Below are 20,527 nucleotides of genomic sequence, written 5' to 3'. Positions count from 1 at the left end.
CAATGGAAGCAGCTGGCAACCCATTGAACAAAGCAAAAGCTGAACCACTTCCACATTCTGGGCAGTGTCTTCCCAGCTGTTATCAGGCAACTGAACCATCCTACCACACCTAGAGAGCAGTCCTGATCTTCTATCTACCTCATTGGTGACCCTCATAGAAACATAGAAAATAGGTGCAGGAGTAGGCCATTCGGCCCTTCGAGCCTGCACCGCCATTCAATATGATCATGGCTGATCATCCAACTCAGTATCCCGTACCTGCCTTCTCTCCATACCCCCTGATCCCTTTAGCCACAAGGGCCACATCTAACTCCCTCTTAAATATAGCCAATGAACTGGCCTCAACTACCTTCTGTGGCAGAGAATTCCACAGATTCACGGACTCTCTTTGATCGGACTTTACTGGCTTTACCTAGCACTAAACATTATCTCCTTATCACGTATCTATACACTGTTAATGGCTCAATTGTAATCATGTGTTCAATAGAGAGCTAGATATAGCTCTTAGGGCTAACGGAATCAAGGGATATAGGGAGAAAGCAGGAACGGGGGACTGATTCTGGATGATCAGCCATGATCATATTGAATGGTGGTGCTGGCTGGAAGGGCCGAATGGCCTACTCCTGCACCTGTTTTCTATGTTTCCGCTGACTGGATAGCGCGCAACAAAAGCCTTTCACTGTACCTCGGTACACGTGACAATAAACTAAACGGAACTGAATTCTACGACCAAAAAAATCAGACCCAAACTTTTCAGTCTGGCTGCTTCCATTCATGAATGGTGTGGAGAGTTGAAGAATAATTGGGAAACCAGCATCATTGACAGTGTGAATTCAGTGGAGGCGGGTTGTAAAACTGCCTACAGGAATCGCTGAAGCATTTGCAGGTGAAGTGCTGAGTGGATAATCCATTTCAATCATCTCCTGCAGGATTAAATCTCCTGTTTAATGCACACAGATTTAATGTGCATTAAACCGCACCTGATATCCAGAAATTTGTTGAGTAAATTGGATTAAGCAAATACTTTGGATTCCAATTGCACCCTGGCTGTGCGGCTGCACGCTTCGTCTCCAAAATTAGCTCTGCCTCCACCAAGCTATTTAGTTCAGCCACAAGGCGAGTATCTACCTGAAATTGAAATGATGACCTATTCCAGAGACATCTGGCAAGCGGCACGGTGGCGCAGCGGTAGAGTTGCTGCCTTACAGCGCCAGAGACCCTGGTTCGATCCCGACTACGGGTGCTGTCTGTATGGAGCTTGTACGTTCTCCCTGCGACCTGCGTGGGTTTTCTCCGAGATCTTTGGTTTCCTCCCACACTCCAAAGACGTACAATTGGCTTGGTAGAAATGTAAAATTGTTCCTAGTGTGTGTGGGGTTGTGTTAATGTGCGGGGATTGCTGGTCGGCACGGACTCGGTGGGCCGAAGGGCCTGTTTCTGCGCTGCATCTCTAAACTAAATTAAAAGACAAAAGCAAGCCCACCCATTTCTCCTGTATCTCTAGGTTTAGGTTTATTATTGTCCTGTGTACCGAGCTACAGTGAAAAGCTTCGTCTTTCAAGTCAAGTCAAGTCAATTTTATTTGTATAGCACATTTAAAAACAACCCACGTTGACCAAAGTGCTGTACATCTGTTTAGGTACTAAGGAAAAAAATGAAACATACAGTAGCACACAAACATATCAGCACATACAAAACAGTTCACAGCGCCTCCTCAATGGACCTCAAACGCTAGGGAGTAGAAATAGGTTTTGAGCCTGGACTTAAAGGAGTCGATGGAGGGGGCAGTTCTGATGGGGAGAGATAACGCTCTCCAATCAGATCATGAAATACCAGACATAAGTACAATCAAGTCGAACTTAAGTACCATAGATAGAGAACAGGGGAAGATACAGAGTGCAGAATATAGTTCTCAGCATTGTAGCGCATCAGTCCCGTAGACAAAGGCCAATGTCCACAATAGGGTGGGGGTGGATCAGACAGACTAGCCTATGGATGGACTGGTCAGAAGCTTGATATCAGAGGGGAAGATGCTGCTCCTGAGAATGGGGGAGGGCACTTTCAAGCTCCTTTATCCTCTGCCTGACAGGAGTGGGGAGCAGGAGGAGTGACTGGGGTAGAGTGACAAGCCTTTGATTATGTCGACTGCTTTTCCGAGGCAGCGTGAAGTGTAGATGGAGTCAATGGCGGCGAGTTTGGTCCGTGAGATGGACTGGGCTACTACATCTGCGGCTCGGTGCGATTTACTGTGGGCTTGGGCCAAGCCAGGCTGTGGTGATGCGGCCCGGCAGCCTGCGTTCTACGGCGGACCTCTCAAGGTTTGAGAGAGCCACTGGAAACATGCTGGATTGTTGGTGGTGTGAGGAAGTGGAGGCGTTGGGTGTGCCTTCTTGGCTGTTGCGGCAGTGTGGTTGGTCCCTGACAGATCGTTGGTAATATTAGCGCCCAGGAACATGAAGTGCTCCGACATTTCCACTTCAGCAACGCCAATGCTGATTGAGGCATGGAGTCCACCACGCTTCCTGAAGTTGGTAACTAGCTCCCGTGAGGCCACATGCAAATTGGAAGGACAGCCCCTTGTGGTTCGCTTGGGCAGCTTACAACACAGTGGTATGAATATTAATTTTAAGCAATCCCTCTCTCTCCCCCCATCCCCCACCCTAGTCGTCTTGCCTGTTCCACTGTTCATATGCATATATCCCTACGCTATTACCTCTTCCACAACCACCTTCTTGCGTTTGAGGCAGCAGAAGTTATGTTGTCCCCCAGGTTGTTGTAGAGGGCCGTGAGGTTCCACAGCCAACAATGGACCACTGTGAGCTCCACTTTTCCCCAGTCATCGGTGCTGGCTCTGATGTATTCTGAAACCTTTCATACCTCTAGTTTACCTCTCCCCTGACTCTCGGTCTGACGAAAGGTTTCGACCCGAAACGTCATCTATTCCAATTTCTCCAGAGATGCTGCCCGACTCGTCGAGCTACTCCAGCATTTTATAGACAATAGACAATAGGTGCAGGAGGAGGCCATTCGGCCCTTCGAGCCAGCACCGCCATTCAACGTGGTCATGGCTGATCATTCCTGCCTTCTCCCCATACCCCCTGACTCCGCTATCCTTAAGAGCTCTATCTAGCTCTCTCTTGAATGCATTCAGAGAATTGGCCTCCACTGGCTTCTGAGGCAGAGAATTCCACAGATTCACAACTCTCTGACTGAAAAAGTTTTTCCTCATCTCAGTTCTAAATGGCCTACCCCTTATTCTTAAACTGTGGCCCCTGGTTCTGGACTCCCCCAACATTGGGAACATGTTTCCTGCCTCTAACATGTCCAACCCCTTAATAATCTGATACGTTTCGATAAGATCTCCTCTCATCCTTCTAAATTCCGGTGTATACAAGCCTAGTCGCTCCAGTCTTTCAACATATGACAGTCCCGCCATTCCGGGAATTAACCTAGTAAACCTACACTGCATGCCCTCAATAGCAAAGCGGAGATTGTGATCGGCGTCAGGAAATGGTGTGGAGCGCACGCCCCAGTTGGCATCGATGGTGCAGAAGTGGAGATGGTCATGAGCTTCCAGTTTGACCGGCAGAGAGTCGTTGATGCAGTCCAGTCGAACGTGCAAACCCGCCACGCCCCCAACAACTCCATCTGCCCTTCACTCTGCATCTGCAAAGCACGAGAGTCAAGAGCGTTTAAAAGTCTGATGTACTGACAACTGAACAGTGAAATTCTTACTTACTTCAGCTCAACAGGCCTACCTCCAGATAAGATACCATAAATTAATAACGCCAGTACTAGTGCAAAAAAGCCTGAAGTCCTTAGCGCAACCAAAGGCAGTCCATAGTTCATTGTTGTGCTTGGTGTTGTGCAGTGTTCATCAGCCTGATGTTAGTTGGCAAGAAGCTGTTCTTGAACCTGAAGGTCATGGTTTTCAGACTCCTACAAAGCCAGTCAGAAGAAGGGCTCTGAAGAAGGGAGCAGTAGGAAGAAGAGTTCCAACCTGAAACCTAATTTTCTCCAGAGAAGCTGCCCGACCCGCTGAGTTACTCCAGCACTTTGTGTCCTTTTGTGCAAGCTGGCATCTGCAGTTCCTTGTTTCTACCATCTATGCTTTAAGAGCTGTTAAGGTTTTTTCACGTGAATGGTTGGTCAAACATCGTTACTGAAACAAACGATGTTGTAGAATAATTCCTTCTTGTCTCTTCACAGGGCAGCTGAAGCTGTCGGTTCATCTTCAAGATGGGGCAATTGCTGTTCACAGTAAGTCTGGAAATATCAACATTGTTGAGAAACAAAAATGCATCTTCCCCCCTCCCCCCTCCCCCTCCTCCTCCCCCTCCCCCTCTGTACACTGTGGACGGCTCAATTGTAATCACGTACAGTCTTTCCGCTGACTGGTTAACACACAACAAAAGCTTTGCACTGTACCTCGGTACATGTGGCAATAAATTAAACTGAATATTTTTCTAAATGCACTAGTTGTTGAGTGGAACACCACTACTTGTAAATTTGTGCTTCGATAAAATGTAAAGGCAAGACAATGCATTTATTGCACATGGATTTGGCCAGTTTGCTGTTTCTTTATTTGAAAATAATTTATTCTTTTGTGAAAAAGGAATATTAAAGGAAAAAGAGTTAAGAGGTGGTCAAATAAGTGTGGAGCCGCAGAAGAAAATGGGTAACTCTTAATATTTAGCCAGTCACAAAGGTCGGCACATGGAGTATTTTGCTCAGTTTTGGTCGCCCTGCTGTAGGAAACATGCAATTGGGCTGGAAAGAGTGCAGATAGGGTTGACGAGGATGTTGCCAGGCCTCAAAGGTCTGAGCTCTTGGGAGAGGTTGAGCAGGCTGGGACTTTTCAGAGGTGTATAAAACCTTGAGGGGAATACGTAGGCTGAATGTACAAAGTCCTTTCCCAGGGTATGGAATCAAGAACTAGAGGGGATGACTGGTGGAAAAAATGGACAGGAATTTGAGGGGCAACCTTTTCTCACAGAGGGTGGTGGGTTTATAGAATGAGCTACCAGAGAAGGTAGTTGGGGCAGACACTACAACAGCATTTAAAAGACATTGTTATGCTCTGGGGCACACAGGAACTGGACTCAAACGCACGACTCACACACAAGAGTCAATTTGGAGAAAATAAAGGCGTTCCTTAATTTTCACATTAAAGAACACTGCGATTCGAACCAAAAACTCTAAACTTACTCAGCTACAAAAACATTAGTTACAAAAATTACTTACTAGCTATACTACGACCCAGAGCACGTGAATCACAATACGAACTGGCACAGGACAAAGGGAGGCATGGACTATATATACATGAGGTAAGGGCACACAGGTGGAAACAATCAAGGCGGGGCTGACAATTACAATGGCAGGAAGTCAAGGGACCTGAAATGAGAATCTAAACACAGAACATGACACAAGACTAACAGATCTGACGGGACATTACAGACATTTGGACAGATACATGGATCAGAAAGGTTTGGAGGGACACGGGCCAAATGTAGGCAAATCGGACTAGCCCAGATGGGATGAGTTGGGCCGAATGGCCTGTTTCTGTGCTTTTTGATTCTGTGACATTGCTTGCATTTATTGTCTATCTCTGGTTTTTGCTGAATTGAGGAGTCACCCATGTTGGTCTGGAGTTACGTGTGGACAATCGTTGGGCGGCACAGTGGTGCAGCGGTAGAGTTGCTGCCTTACAGCGCCAGAGACCCAGGTTCGATTCTGACCAAGGGAGCTGTCTGTGAGGAGTTTGGATGTTTTCCCAGTGACCTGCGTGGGTTTTCTCCGAGATTTTCGGCTTCCTTCCACATTCCAAAGACGTACAGGTTTATAGGTTAATTGGCTCGTTATAAATGTAAATTGTCCCTAATGTAAGTCGGATAGTGTTAATGTGCGGGGATTGCTGGTCGGCACGGAATCAGTGGGCCGAAGGGCCTATTTCCGTGCTGTGTCCCTAAACTAAACTAAACAAGACTAGATAGTGCAGGAAGAAACTGCAGATGCTGGTTTACACTGAAGATAGACACAAAATGTTGGAGTAACCCAGCGGGACAGGCAGCATCTCTGGATAAAAGGAATGGGTGACATTTCGGGTTGAGACCCTTCTTCAGACTGAGAGTCAGGGGAGAGGGAGACACAGAGATCAGGAAGTATAAGGTGTGAAAACGAACATCAAAGGGGATAAAACTCAAGGAAAATGTGAAATAGGTTATTATTAGCCAGGAGAAGGTGACAATGAAGTATACAGAAATAAAATTCTGTATTCAGGGGGACTGTTTGGAGAATTAGGAACTGGGAGGGATGGAGAGAGAGGGAAAGCAAGGGTCACTTGAAGTTAGAGAGGTTAATATTCATACCGCTGGGGTGTAAGCTGTCCAAGTGAAATATTGGGTGCTGTTCCTACAATTTGCACTGGGCCTCACTCTGACGGTGGAGGAGGCCCAGGACTAGGGTTGCCAACTGTTCCGTATTAGCCGGGACATCCCGTATTTTGGGCTAAATTTGTTTGTCCTGTACGGGACCGCCCTTGTCCCGTATTAGGCCCGAGGGGCGCTGTAGGCCCAGACACTGTAGGCCAGGGGGCGCTGTAGGCCCAGACATTGTAGGCCTGGGTGGCGCTGTAGGCCCAGACACTGTAGGCCAGGGTGCCACTATAGGCCAGGACAGTGTAGGCTAACGGAGTATGTTCGGGGAGCGGGGCCGAGTGTGTTCACCTAACGGAGGTTGCATAGCAACCCGCCTCCCGGCCCAGGCGGCCGCCATTGGTGGAGCGGGAGCACGTGGCCGCTGGCTGGGTGAGATCACGTGGGGCGCGGGGCGGTGACGCCACCTTGTCCCGTATTTGGGGGTTGGAAAGTTGGCACCCCTACCCAGGACAGAAAGGTGAGTGTGGGAATGGGAGGGGGAGTTAAAGCGTTTAGCAACCGGTAGATTGGGTAGGTTTAGGCGGACTGAGAGGAGGTGTTCAGCAACAAGTGGATGGCAGGTTTCCTTCCCGAGAGGACATTAGTGTTTGACAACAAGTAGGTGGTTTCATGGGCACCATTACTGGGACTAGTCATTGCTTGCATTTAAATCACACAATTGTTTTTATGCAAATCGAGCTGGTGTCTGGATCAATGGTCCAGCAATCTGCCAACTGCTATACTGGGGTACCAAAATGCAAAGTCAGCAACAAATATCAACCTGAAGTTATCACAGCTACTCATTACTTTCGAAGTTAATCATTCATTTTATTTGAATGTCACATTGGCCGTGGCTTTTTTATCCGTTCTGAAAGATAATGATGTCACCACATTTTGTTCTCCAGTCATGGAAGCGAAAGGGCTTATGGGGAAAGAATACCATACCTGCGATGCATACATAAAGGTGAGAATGCTTTCAGGCACTTCCACTTACACGATCTTTTCTATTCCTGTCAAGTAAGAAAGGATCTTAAGCTGTATATGTCATGATTTTAGAGTTGATCAGTCATAAATCTGCTGCATTGGTTGTTCTGAGATCACTTGGATGGATCAGCAGAGTGGGAGGTCGGCACGGTGGCGCAGCGGTAGAGTTGCTGCCTTACACGTGCTTGCAGTAAGCCAGAGACCCGGGCTTGGTCCCGACTACGGGTGCTGCCTGTACGGGTGCGGTCTGTTCTCCCCGTGACCACGTGGGTTTTCTCCGAGATCTTCGGTTCCCTCCCAAACTCCAAAAGACGTACAGGATCGAAGGTTAATTGGCTTGGTGTAAGTGTGTAAACTGTCCCCAGTGTGTGTAGGATAGTGCTAATGTGGGAAGATCGCTGGTCGCGGCGGACTCGGTGGGGCTGTTGCAGTGCTGTATCTCTAAGCTAAACTAAACTAATTATGCAAGATTCCCACCTTTCCCCTTGGTATTTTCCCCCAAAATAAGTGTTTAAACAATCTCTTAAATGTCTATATGAAATTAAACTATTAATCCCTTGGTTTATAATTTATGCTTTTTAATTCCTTTCGCACAGTAAACCCTTGTTTAAACAGACCTCTATATAATGGATTTTGGTTGCAGTGGATGGGCCTACTGACGGCTGCCCGCGCCACACCTGGCAGCCACTGTTTCCCTGCCACGTACAGCTCTGACTCTATTTATACCTCTCACCATTTTAGATACTTCTATCAGGTCTCCCTACAATGGAATCCTGCTTACTCTTCAAAAGCACTTTAGTGGTGAATGCTCTTTGGGATATCGCACGCCATAGGTGACACTATAAAAATAGAAGCATAGAACAAGGAAAATAGGTGCAGGAGTAGGCCATTCGGCCCTTCGAGCCAGCACTGCCATTCAATATGATCATAGCTGATCATCCAATGTCAGTACCCTGTTCCTGCTTTCACCCCATATCCCTTGATTGTGTTAGCCCTAAGAGCTTTAGAGATACATTGCGGAAACAGGCCCTTCGGCCCACCGGGTCAGCACCGACCAGCGATCCCCGCATATTGACACTATCCTACACACACTAAGGACAATTTTTACATTTACCAAGCCAATTAACCTACAATCCTGTACGTCTTTTGGAGTGTGGGAGGAAATCGAAGATCTCGGACAAAACCCACGCAGGTCACGGGGAGAATGTACAAACTCCGTACAGACAGCACCCATAGTCGGGATCGAACCCGGGTCTCTGGTGCTGAATTCGCTGTAAGGCAGCAACTCTACCGCTGTGCCACCGTGCCGAGAGTTATATCTAACTCTCTTGAATACATCCAGTGAATTGGCCTCCACTGCCTTCTGTGGCAGAGAATTCCACTGATTCACAACTCATTTGATTCACAGCTCGAAATACCCGTTTGATTCTTTTTTATTTAATAACGCCTGTGATACTTTTTCTTTATTCTTTATTCTTTGCCCTACAGTCGTCTGTGGTACCTGATAGCGATCGCAGAAGCAGGCAGAAGACAAAAACTGTGCCAGACTGCAAAAACCCAGTATTTCACGAACATTTTACTTTGTGAGTACTGTGTATCATTACTGGTTCTCGTGAGCCATGGCTGGGATTACAATTGCGATTGTTTTGAATGTTTGATGGAGTCCATTGAAATGAGCCAGTTCATTGATATAGATGGTGATTAGTTGTAGCCCAAGCACAGATCCTTGCAATGGCGGCGCAGTGGCGCAGCGGTAGAGTTGCTGCCTGACAGTGCCAGAGACCCGGGTTCGATCTTGATTACTCGAGCTGTCTGCACGGAGTTTGCACGTTCCCCCTGTGACTGCGTGGGTTTTCTCCGGTTTCCTCCCACACTCCAAAGATGTACAGTTTTGTAGTTTAATTGGTTTGGTACAATTGTAAATTATCCCTAGTGTGTGTAGGATAGTGTGAGTGTGCGGGGATCGCTGGTCGGTGCGGACTCGGTGGGCCGAAGGGCCTGTTTTACAGTGCTGTATCTCTAAACTAAACTAAACATCTATTAATTTCCCTCAGCCATTGAATGTATCTGACACATCTCCATTGGATTAGTCAAACACGATCTCCTTTAGCATGAATTTGTGTTTACACTGCTCAAATATTTGTAAGAAAAGAACTGCAGATGCTGGTACAAATCGTAGGTATTTAATCACAAAATGCTGGAGTAACTCAGCAGGTCAGGCAGCACCTCAGGAGAGAAAGAATGGGTGACATTTCGGGTCGAGACCCTTCTTCAAAATATTTACTCGTCTGTCAAACTGATGAAGGGTCCTGACCTTGGTATGGGTCTGAAGAAGGGTCTCGACCTGAAACGTCACCCATCCCTCCTCTCCTGAGATGCTGCCTGACCCGTTGAGTTACTCCAGCTTTTTGTGATAACTTCGATTTGTACCAGCATCTGCAGTTAATTTCCTACACCTTTAGAACCATGCACATCATTAGTATATGCTCCAGCGAAGGTCTGAAAACCGAAGTATCCTTCTGAAGAAGGGGCTTGACCCGCAACGTCACCTACCCATTTTCTCCAAAGATGCTTAGATACTCCAGCACTTTGTGTCTTTTGCTCGAGTAAATGAGGTATTGTCTAGCTGTATATTCTGAAGATCTATAATAAAGCACTTTGCAAGAGGCTTATCTGGGAGATGGTAGAAACATACAAGATTAGTGGTAATTGATTAACATTTAGTCCATCGATAGAATGTTAAAGGATTTGTGGAGAGTTTATTTGGTGGGCTGGGGCCTGTTTCCTCGCTGTATCTCTAAACGACACTAAACATGTGCCAGTTGTTTGGGGAAGGTATTTATTCTTAATTAAGCAATTGTTGGTGTTTAGGAATGATTTGCAAGTTTTTGGACGTTGCCAAAATGTGCGAGTGTTTAGATTGAGTTTGGACACTTAACTGTTGCAAGAAACTGTTGATGTGTTTGAGGAACAAGCCTATTTACTTAACCAATACATTTCTATTTGAAGTTTGTGTGCTTGGGCAAGTTGCTTTTCGTAGCGTCTAAAAGCTGTGAACAACTAAAATAAGCACGATTCCAGAGCAGCAGACAATCTGCTGGAGCAGTGGCGCAGCGGGTAGAGCTGCTGCCTCACAACGCCAGAGACCCAAGTTCGATCCTGACCTCGGATGCTGTTTGTGTGGAGTTTGCATGTTCTCCCAGTGACCACAGTCCCAGACTGCATGGGTTTTCTCCGGATGGTTCAGTTTCCTCCCACATCCCAAGGATGCACAGGTTTATAGATGAATTGTTTTTTGTCATTTGTCACTATTGTGTAGGATAGAACTCGTGTATGGATGATCGTTGATCAGCATGGACTCAGTGGGCTGAAGGGCCTGCTTCCACTCTTTATCTCTAAACTAAACTAAACAAAACTGAGTTTAGTGTTAGTTTAGTTTAATTTATTGTTACCATGTGTATTGAGGTACAGTGAAAAGCCTTTGTTGTGTGTTATCGAGTCCGTGGAAGGACTATATATAAATGCAATCACGCCGTTCACAGTGTACAGATAAAGGATAAAGGGTACAACACTTAATGCAAAGATGTAACATTGAAGTCCAATTAAAGATAGTTCAAAGGTCTTCAATGAGGTAGATGGGAGGTGAGCTGATGAGAGGGCGGTTCAGTTAGAAACATAGAAAATAGGTGCAGGAGTAGGCCATTCGGCCCTTCGAGCCTGCACCGCCATTCAATATGATCATGGCTGATCATCCAACTCAGTATCCCGTACCTGCCTTCTCTCCATACCCCCTGATCCCTTTAGCCACAAGGGCCACATCTAACTCCCTCTTAAATATAGCCAATGAACTGGCCTCAACTATCTTCTGTGGCAGAGAATTCCACAGATTCACCACTCTGTGTGAAAAAAAACGTTCTCATCTCGGTCCTAAAAGACTTCCCCCTTATCCTTAAACTGTGACCCCTTGTTCTGGACTTCCCCAACATCGGGAACAATCTTCCTGCATCTAGCCTGTCCAACCCCTTAAGAATTTTGTAAGTTTCTATAAGATCACCCCTCAATCTTCTAAATTCCAGCGAGTACAAGCCGAGTCTATCCAGTCTTTCTTCATATGAAAGTCCTGCCATCCCAGGAATCAATCTGGTGAACCTTCTCTGTACTCCCTCTATGGCAAGAATGTCTTTCCTCAGATTAGGAGACCAAAACTGTACGCAATACTCCAGGTGTGGTCTCACCAATGCCCTGTACAGTTGTCTGATTACAGCTAGGAAGAGACTGTTCCTGAATCTGGAGGTGCATTTTCAAACTTCTGTACCTCTTGCCTGACGGGAGAGGGGAGAAGATGGAGTGACTGGGGTGAGACTGGTCGTTGATTTTGCTGGCAGCCTTGCCGAGGCAGAGTGAGGTGTTGCCGTTATGGTGGAGTTCTAATTCTCAGCTAGATTCGTAGCATGATGCCACATCGGAATGTGACTCCATCACCAACCATCGTTTCATTTTCCAACTCTTGTCACAAGGGGGCAGCGTTGCTACATCCTGTATTACATGGGTGTATTATTATGTGAAAAAATGTGGAGTCAGATTCCATGAGTGATAATAAAAAAGATTTAAAGTTAGAAATATTCAAGTTTCTGCAGGAAAACTAGTGTAATATTTCAGACTGACGACTTTTCATCAGCTTCACCAAGGAAATGTTTTTCTCATATATTGTTCCGACGTAGAAGGAGGTTATTTGGCCCATTGAGTGTAAACCGCTGATGATTTCTGAACATTCACCTCAATCCCGCATCTTCCTGTAATTTTCTCTCTCACGTGCTCATCTTCACCTCTGCACGGTGGCGCAGCGGTAGAGTTGCTGCCCTACAGCGCCAGAGATCCCGGTTCGATACTGACTACGAGCGCTGTCTGTACAGAGTTTGTACGTTCTCCCCGTGACTGCATGAGTTTCCACCGGGTGCCTCCACACTCCGAAGACCCACCTTGGTTGCTCCAGACACATAGGTTCTCAAATATCTCTCCAACATACTGCTAGCTACACTTTGTGTTACCAGAAACATTATCTTGGTTACGTCAGTGTTTTAATTTCCTCATGCCCCCGTGCAGCCACCTGCAATGCATTACCCTGCTCTATCCACACCCTACAATGCACCATCCTGCTCTATCCACACCCTGCAATGCACCACCCTGCTGTATCCACACCCTGCAATGCACCACCCTGCAATGCACCACCCTGCAATGCACCACCCTGCAATGCACCACCCTGCAATGCACCACCCTGCAATGCACCACCCTGCAATGCACCACCCTGCTCTATCCACACCCTGCAATGCATTACCCTGCTCTATCCACACCCTGCAATGCACCACCCTGCTCCATCCACACCCTGCAATGCACCACCCTGCAATGCACCACCCTGCAATGCACCACCCTGCAATGCACCACCCTGCAATGCACCACCCTGCAATGCACCACCCTGCAATGCACCACCCTGCTCTATCCGCATCCTGCAATGCACCACCCTGCTCTATCCGCATCCTGCAATGCACCACCCTGCTCCATCCGCACCCTGCAATGCACCACCCTGCTCTATCCGCATCGTGCAATGCACCACCCTGCTCCATCCTCACCCTGCTGTATCCACCACCCTGCAATGCACCACACTGCTCTATCCGCATCCTGCAATGCACCACCCTGCCCTATCCGCATCCTGCAATGCACTACCCTGCTCTATCTTCATCCTCCACTGCATCCTCTGCATGCTGTTATCATTCTGACATCTTCAGGGAGTGTAGGTCAGTGTCCATAAACAGGCCGGCGTTATGAAGCTCAGTTTTCCCATCAACATCACCACCTTCGTAAATAAGTACAAGAGTCATGATCAACTTTGTTAACTTTCTGAAGATCTTTGAACTAATTAATGTATTTCTAAAGTATACAGGAGATACAAGGTACTGCAGACGCTAGTTTACAAAAGAAGTACCACAAAGTGCTAGAATAACACAGCTGCATCTCTGGAGAGGTCCCGACACAAAAACGTCACCTGTCCATGTTCTCCACAGATGCTGCCTAACCCGCTGAGTTACTCCAGCACTCTGTGTATTTCTTTCTAAAACATGCGGCTAGCTCCCTAAATGGGGCATGCGTATCTACATGCCTGTGTGTGCGTGTGTTTGCACGACCAATTGCTCAAGCTCACATTTAATCTATATCCTCTGGTTCTTGATTCCTCTACTTTGGGTAAAAGAACCTGTGCCTTCACCCTGTCTAATCCCCTCATGATCCTGTACAGCTCTATAAGATCACCCCTCTTTCTTCTGCCCACCAAGGAATAGAGTCCTAGCTTGCCCTATAGCTCAGGCCCTTGAGTCCTGGCATCATCCTTGTAAGCCTTCTCCACACCCATTCCAGCTTGACAACATACTTCTCTTAGCAGGGTGACTAAAGCTGAACACCATATTCCAAATAAATGTTCAGGGAAAAAAGGTAATTCCAAAAAGGACTCCAGACCATAAAAAGGAGCCTGGTGGGATATTTTCTCACATTGTTTGAGAAAGGAAGTGCGATTGACTGAAGTGACATTTGCTTTGACTGCTGCTTTGTGCTTTTGCACGCTTGCTTTGGGTACATAAAGCTTTGGCGGTGAAGCTTACCTATGGTTTTATCTGACTGTCTTTCCAACTCCGCCTGCAGAAAGATTGGTGGAGGGGATTCTTGTGGGAGACGTGACCTTTAATTCAGATTACAAGAGTCTTCGTGTTATAACCCTGGCATACTCAAGCCTTTAAATACATTTATTAAAAATGATACGTTCATTGGAAAATTACTATCGCAATGTTTAAGACACATTTGGACGGGTGCGTGGATAGGGCAGGTGTAGAGGGATATGGGACAAACGCAGGCAGGTGGGACGATTGTAGATGGGGCACGTTGGTTGGCGGGGGTAAGTTGGGCCGAAGGGTCTGTTTCCAGCTGTATGACTCTATGACTCTCTGAGGCACTTATAATATTGTTGAACACCTAAAAAAACTAAAATAAAATGCTATTTTTTAATGTATATTTAGAAGGTTTGGCCCCTATTTATACCGACTGTCACCCGTGCCAATTTCTAGGTGTTTAGTTTGTTGAAACATACCATTTGAAATCAGTAATGTCCGTGGTACTAGATGAAGTGGTTCTATCTAATACTTTGGCATCCTGTCAACCACAAGACATGGACGTTGTGCAATATTGCTTTCCAAATTAGACAAAGAATTAGAGCCTTCAGAGATCTGGCATCCTTTACAAAGAGTTATCCACATTTATTAGCCCTCTAGTAGTGACCAGTGTAATTCCTGTCAACGGAAAAAATAAATAAATAAATAGAAAAACAGAGAAACAAATAAATAAATAAACATATAAGTAAATAAATAGATAAATGGATCGATAAATAGATCGATAAATAGATCGATAAATAGATCGATAAATAGATAGATAAATAGATCGATAAATAGATAGATAAATAAATTAAAAGATAACCAAATCGATACATAAATAAATAGAACGATAAATAAAAAATAAATAAATAGACAAATAAATAAATAAATAAGTAAATAAATAAATAAATAGAATAGATAAATAAATGACAAAATAAATAATTTAAATAATAAATAGATAAGTAAATAGATAAATAAATAAATAGATAGATAAATAAATGACAAAATAAATAATTTCCCTCCTGGGATAAATAAAGTTCTATCATATCATATCGTTGAACCTGCTTCACCTTAGTTCAATTTAGTTTAGAGACACAGCATGGACACCAAGTCCATGCTGAGCATCAATCACCTGTTCACACTAGCTCTACGTAATCCCTTCCCGACACATTTGGGTCAATTTTCAGAGGTCATTTATCCAACACACCCGCACGACTTGGAGATGTGGGAGGAAACCGGTGGAAACCCAAGCGGCTACATGGAGGACGTGCAAACTCCACACAGACAGCACCCGAGGTCAGGATCAACCCGTGGATCTTTCTAAAGTTCATTCCAATAACGCCTGATCTGCACCACCTATGATCTCCAGATATGAAGGACACAAACCAGTCATGCTTTGCTTTCCCTTGATCATTACATAAGAAAACCAAACACGTGTAGGCCATTTGACTTCTCATGCCCATCCCAACATTCAATAAGATAAGATAGGAGTCGATGAAAGATGCAAAAATATTAGAGGCAGGAAACATGTTCCCAATGTTGGGGGAGTCCAGAACAAGGGGCCACAGTTTAAGAATAAGGAGTAGGCCATTTAGAACAGAGATGAGGAAAAACCTTTTCAGTCAGAGAGTTGTGAATCTGTGGAATTCTCTGCCTCAGAGGGCAGTGGAGGCCAATTCTCTGAATACATTCAAGAGAGAGCTAGATAGAGCTCTTAAGGATAGCGGAGTCAGGGGGTATGGGGAGAAGGCAAGAACGAGGTACTGATTGAGAATGATCAGCCATGATCACATTGAATGGCGGTGCTGGCTCGAAGGGCCGAATGGCCTACTCCTGCACCTATTGTCTATTGTCTATATTGAGCTACCAATTGAAATCATCTTCAAAGAAGTGAGTACCGGGCATGGTAACAATCTGTTTCATCGCTAGAAGTGGATTTCCTTCATGATGACTATTCAAGATGGAATGGTTGGACACAAAGTGCTGGAGTAACTCAGCGGATCAGGCAACATCTATGGAGAACGTGGTTAGGTAACGTTTCGAGTCTGAAGAAGTGTCCTGACGTGAAATATCGCCTATCCATGTTCTCCACAGATGCAGCCTGACCTGCTGAGTTATTCCAGCACTTTGTGTCTTTTTTGTAAACCAGCATCTGCAGTTCGTTGTGTCTCCATCTGATGCTTAGGATTGTGCGGTCCTTCTCCAATTTCAGCACCTAGCAAGATGGATAGCTGAATGGTGAATCTAATCCCATTCTGAATATTAAGTTTATCCACAAGATCTTCCAAGTCTTTCCGTCCCATCACTGAGCCAAACGTTGACCAGAGGGTGTGACTGCCTCAGGAGCAGAAAACCTGCCTGGTTCGTTCACACTGGACGTGAAACAGCTCAGCGGTAGGATCGTTGCCTTACAGCGCCAGAGGCCCGGGTTCGATCCTGACTATACAGCGTTTGTATGTTACCCTGTGACCGTGAGGGTTTTCTCAGCGGGTGCTCCGGTTTCCTCCCACACTCCAAAGACGTGCAGGTTTGTAGGTTAATTGCCTAATATATGGGTGATCGATGGTCGGTGTGGGCGGTGGGTCAAAGAGTCTGTTTCCACACTGCATCTCTGAACTAAACTAGACTTAATCCGGCAGAAATTAAATCTTGCATCTTTTGCTTTGTTTGGCTCAGTTGGTTTAGTTATTTCAACAAATGGATGTCCCATAAATTTTATTACTCCAATTCATTTGACGGAACTTGTGTTTCTATGGCACCTATCACCACTTGTAAGTGTTCCAACATACCTCCCAGCTCTTGTTGTTGCAGCTGAAATGTTGTCAAATGTTACCGAGTTTGCACCTCATGCTCCCACAGCAGTGATATAAAAGTGTGTAATTAGGAACTGCAGATGCTGGTTTATACTGAAGGTATGACACAAATAGCTGGAGTAACTCTGCGTCACAGGCAGCATCTCTGGAGAAAAGGAATAGGTGACGTTTGGGGTCGGGACCCTTCATCAGACTCCAGAGTGAAGAAGCATCTCGATCCCAAACGTCACCCGTTCCTTTTCTCCAGAGATGCTGCCTGACCCGCTGAGTTACTCCAGCATTTTGTGTCTATCTTCAGTGATGTAAAAGTATCAGTCAGTCAGTCAGTCTGCTTAGCGTTGATCGAGGGAGATTAGCCAGGATCATGTGAAAACAGTTAGTTGTCTTAAAATGCTGAATTGGGATATATCCTATGGAGCAATTCAAGCAGAAATAATCTATATAAGGTATTAAAGTCTCTGTTCAATAAATCAACCTACAGGTTTCATGTTTGACAGTAAACTCGGTACTTTATTAAAGTATCAGTCATTGTTATGAGCTCAAGGCCATGAATGACTGTTTGAAATTGTCACCTGAATTATGGAAGGGAATGTCAAAATCTAATAGTTCTGTTCTTATTTTGTAGCCCACTGCAGGAGACAGATGAACAAAAGAGACTGCTTGTCACAGTTTGGAATAGAGATATAAATTCAAGGTAAGGCCGCTTAAGATAAATTTTTGTTTCTTTAATTTGGGCACAGTGTCACAGTGATAGAGTCAAGTCAAGTCAAGTCAAATTTATTTGTCACATACACATACTCGATGTGCAGTGAAATGAAAGTGGCAATGCCTGCGGGTTGTGCACAAAAAGAATTACAATTACAGCATATAAATAAAGTTAATAAGTTACTAAACATAGCACAAAAAGTGTCGACAAAAATTTAGTCTCTGGGGTTATAAAAGTTGACAGTCCTGATGGCCTGTGGGAAGAAGCTCCGTCTCATCCTCTCCGTTTTCACAGCGTGACAGCGGAGGCGTTTGCCTGATCGTAGCATCTGGAACAGTCCGTTACTGGGGTGGCAGGGGTCCCTCATGATCTTGCTTGCTCTGGATCTGCACCTCCTGATGTATAGGTCCTGCAGGGGGACGAGTGTAGTTCCCATGGTGCGTTCTGCCGAACGCACTACTCTCTGCAGGGCCATCCTGTCCTGGGCAGAGCTGTTCCCAAACCAGACTGTAATGTTGCCAGACAGGATGCTCTCTACAGCCCCAGAGTAGAAGCAATGAAGGATCCTCAGAGACACTCTGAATTTCCTCAGTTGTCTAAGGTGGTAAAGGCTCTGCTTAGCCTTACCCACCAGTGCGGCAATGTGCGTTGCCCACGTCAGATCCTCTGCGATGCGGACTCCCAAGTATTTGAAACTGCTCACCCTATCCACAATAGACCCATTTATCTCCAGTGGCGTGTACGTCCTTGGATGTTTAGCCCTTCTGAAGTCCACAATCAGCTCCTTTGTTTTAGTGACATTCAAGAGGAGGCTATTGTCCTGACACCAGAGTGCCAGATCAGCCACCTCCTCCCGGTAGGCCTTCTCATCGTTGTTGGAGATCCGGCCCACCACCACAGTGTCATCAGCAAACTTGATGATGGAGTTTGAGCTGAACCTGGCCCCACAGTCATGTGTGTACAGGGAGTACAGTAGGGGGCTAAGGACGCAACCCTGGGGGGATCCTATGTTCAGGGTGAGGGAGCTAGATGTGTGTTCCCCCATCCTGACCACTTGGGGCCTGGCAGTGAGAAAATCCAGGACCCAGGCACACAGAGGGGTACTAAGCCCCAGTTCCAGCAGCTTCTCAACCAGTCTGCTGGGGACTATTGTGTTGAATGCTGAACTAAAGTCAATGAACAGCATCCTCACATAGCCCCCCTGGCTGTCCAGATGAGAGAGAGCGGTGTGTAGAACCTGGGAGACCGCATCATCCGTGGATCTGTTCGGACGGTATGCGAACTGTAGTGGGTCCATGTTGCGAGGAAGGAGGGCACAGATGTGCTTCTTGACTAGCCTCTCAAAGCATTTCATGACAACCGAGGTGAGGGCCACCGGTCGGTAGTCATTTAAACACGCTGGAGAGGCATTCTTTGGCACCGGTACAATGATGGATCTTTTGAAGCATGCAGGGACCACGGACTTTGCCAAGGAGAGGTTGAATGTTGTGATGAGCACTGGAGCAAGCTGAGTAGCACAAGACTTTAGTACTCGCCCAGATATACCATCTGGGCCTCCAGCTTTCCTCGTGTTCACACGCGTCAGAGCCCACCTCACCTCATGCTCGGACACCGAGAATGTGTGCACATCCCCGGCGGTGGATCCCCCTCCAGCCTCGCTAGCCAGCGCCCCTTCGGTGCTGTTTTTAGACGGCGAGCTGGTGGTGTTACCCGTCTCAAACCGTGCGTAAAAAGAGTTCAGGTCATCAGCTAAGGAGGAGCCGGCACTTCCGGTTGAGGGGGTGCTGGACCTGTAGCTAGTTATAGTCCGTAGCCCCTGCCAAAGACGCCTGGTGTCCTGCTGCTCCATCTGTGACTCCATCTTGTCCCGGTACCTCTTTTTTGCATCCTTCACTGCCCTTCGCAGTCGGTAGGACTCTCCCTTGTAGTCGTCCATGTTGCCGGATGCCAGGCCGGAGTTGTAAGCAGCGGTGCGAGCATTCAAGGCCACGCGAATAGACCTGTCCACCCAGGGTTTTTGGTTAGGGAAGATACTGACCCTTACCGTAGGGATGATGGTATCGGCTATTGTGGCAATGAAGTCCGTAACCGCTTCCGCAAACTCATTTACGTCTCTGGAACTTGCTTGGAACATGTTCCAGTCGACTTCGCTCAGTGCATCCTGCAGCATGGCCTCTGAATGGTCAGCCCACCACTTTACATCCCTCGTCACTGTCGCTTCTCGTACTATCCGTTGTTTGTATTCCGGCAGCAGGAAAATGGCAGCGTGTTCAGATTTTCCAAAAGGAGGGAGAGAAACGGCCTTGTAGCCTTTCCTGAACGGCGTGTAGCAGTGGTCCAAAGTTCTTTCCCCCCTGGTGACACACGTGATGTGTTGGTAGAAGTTGGGCATGACCTTTTTGAGATTTCCCCTATTGAAGTCTCCAGCCACCAGCACAGCCGCATCAGGGATCTTGTTTTGGTGTTGACACAACACATCGTGTAGGGTCGACAGTGCCACGTCGGTGTCCGCATGCGGTGGGATATAGACGGCTGTGATGATCACCGAGCTGAACTCCCGGGGTAGGTAGAATGGTCGGCATAAGATAGTTAGATGTTCCAGGTCCGGCGAGCAGGAACGAGAAAGCGTCTTAATATTCCCAGGATTACACCAGTTATTATTGGTCAAGAAGCAGACTCCTCCGCCCTTGGATTTCCCGGATTCTTCCGTTCTGTCCGCCCGGAAAACAGTGAAGGACTCGGATGGGCAGATCACCTGGTCAGGCACCAGCGGGGTCAGCCATGTTTCGGTCAGACAAAGGATGTTGCAGTTCTTTATGTCCCTCTGGAATCTGATCCTTGCCCTCAGGTCATCCAGCTTGTTCTCCAGGGACTGGACGTTGGCCAGAAGGATGCTGGGCAGAGGTGGACGTAAGG

The 20,527-nt window shown here is 46.5% G+C and overlaps 1 protein-coding gene across 1 annotated transcript in view; it reads left to right on the top strand.

Moving 5' to 3' along the window:
• The window catches only part of LOC144608223 (regulator of G-protein signaling 3-like), a 235,762-nt gene that overhangs the window by 17,820 nt on the left and 197,415 nt on the right, over positions 1 to 20,527 (top strand). The window contains exons 2-5 of the mRNA XM_078425800.1: positions 4,210 to 4,260; positions 7,322 to 7,380; positions 8,889 to 8,983; positions 17,531 to 17,599. Of these exons, the coding sequence (XP_078281926.1) occupies positions 4,210 to 4,260; positions 7,322 to 7,380; positions 8,889 to 8,983; positions 17,531 to 17,599 (274 nt within the window). The remainder of the gene's footprint in view (positions 1 to 4,209; positions 4,261 to 7,321; positions 7,381 to 8,888; positions 8,984 to 17,530; positions 17,600 to 20,527) is intronic.

This window comes from Rhinoraja longicauda, chromosome 31 (genome assembly GCF_053455715.1).
Source record: "Rhinoraja longicauda isolate Sanriku21f chromosome 31, sRhiLon1.1, whole genome shotgun sequence".
Classification (NCBI taxonomy): Eukaryota; Metazoa; Chordata; class Chondrichthyes; order Rajiformes; family Arhynchobatidae; genus Rhinoraja; species Rhinoraja longicauda.
Note: the sequence above shows the minus strand (reverse complement) of the source record. Positions and strands in the feature narration are given on the sequence as shown.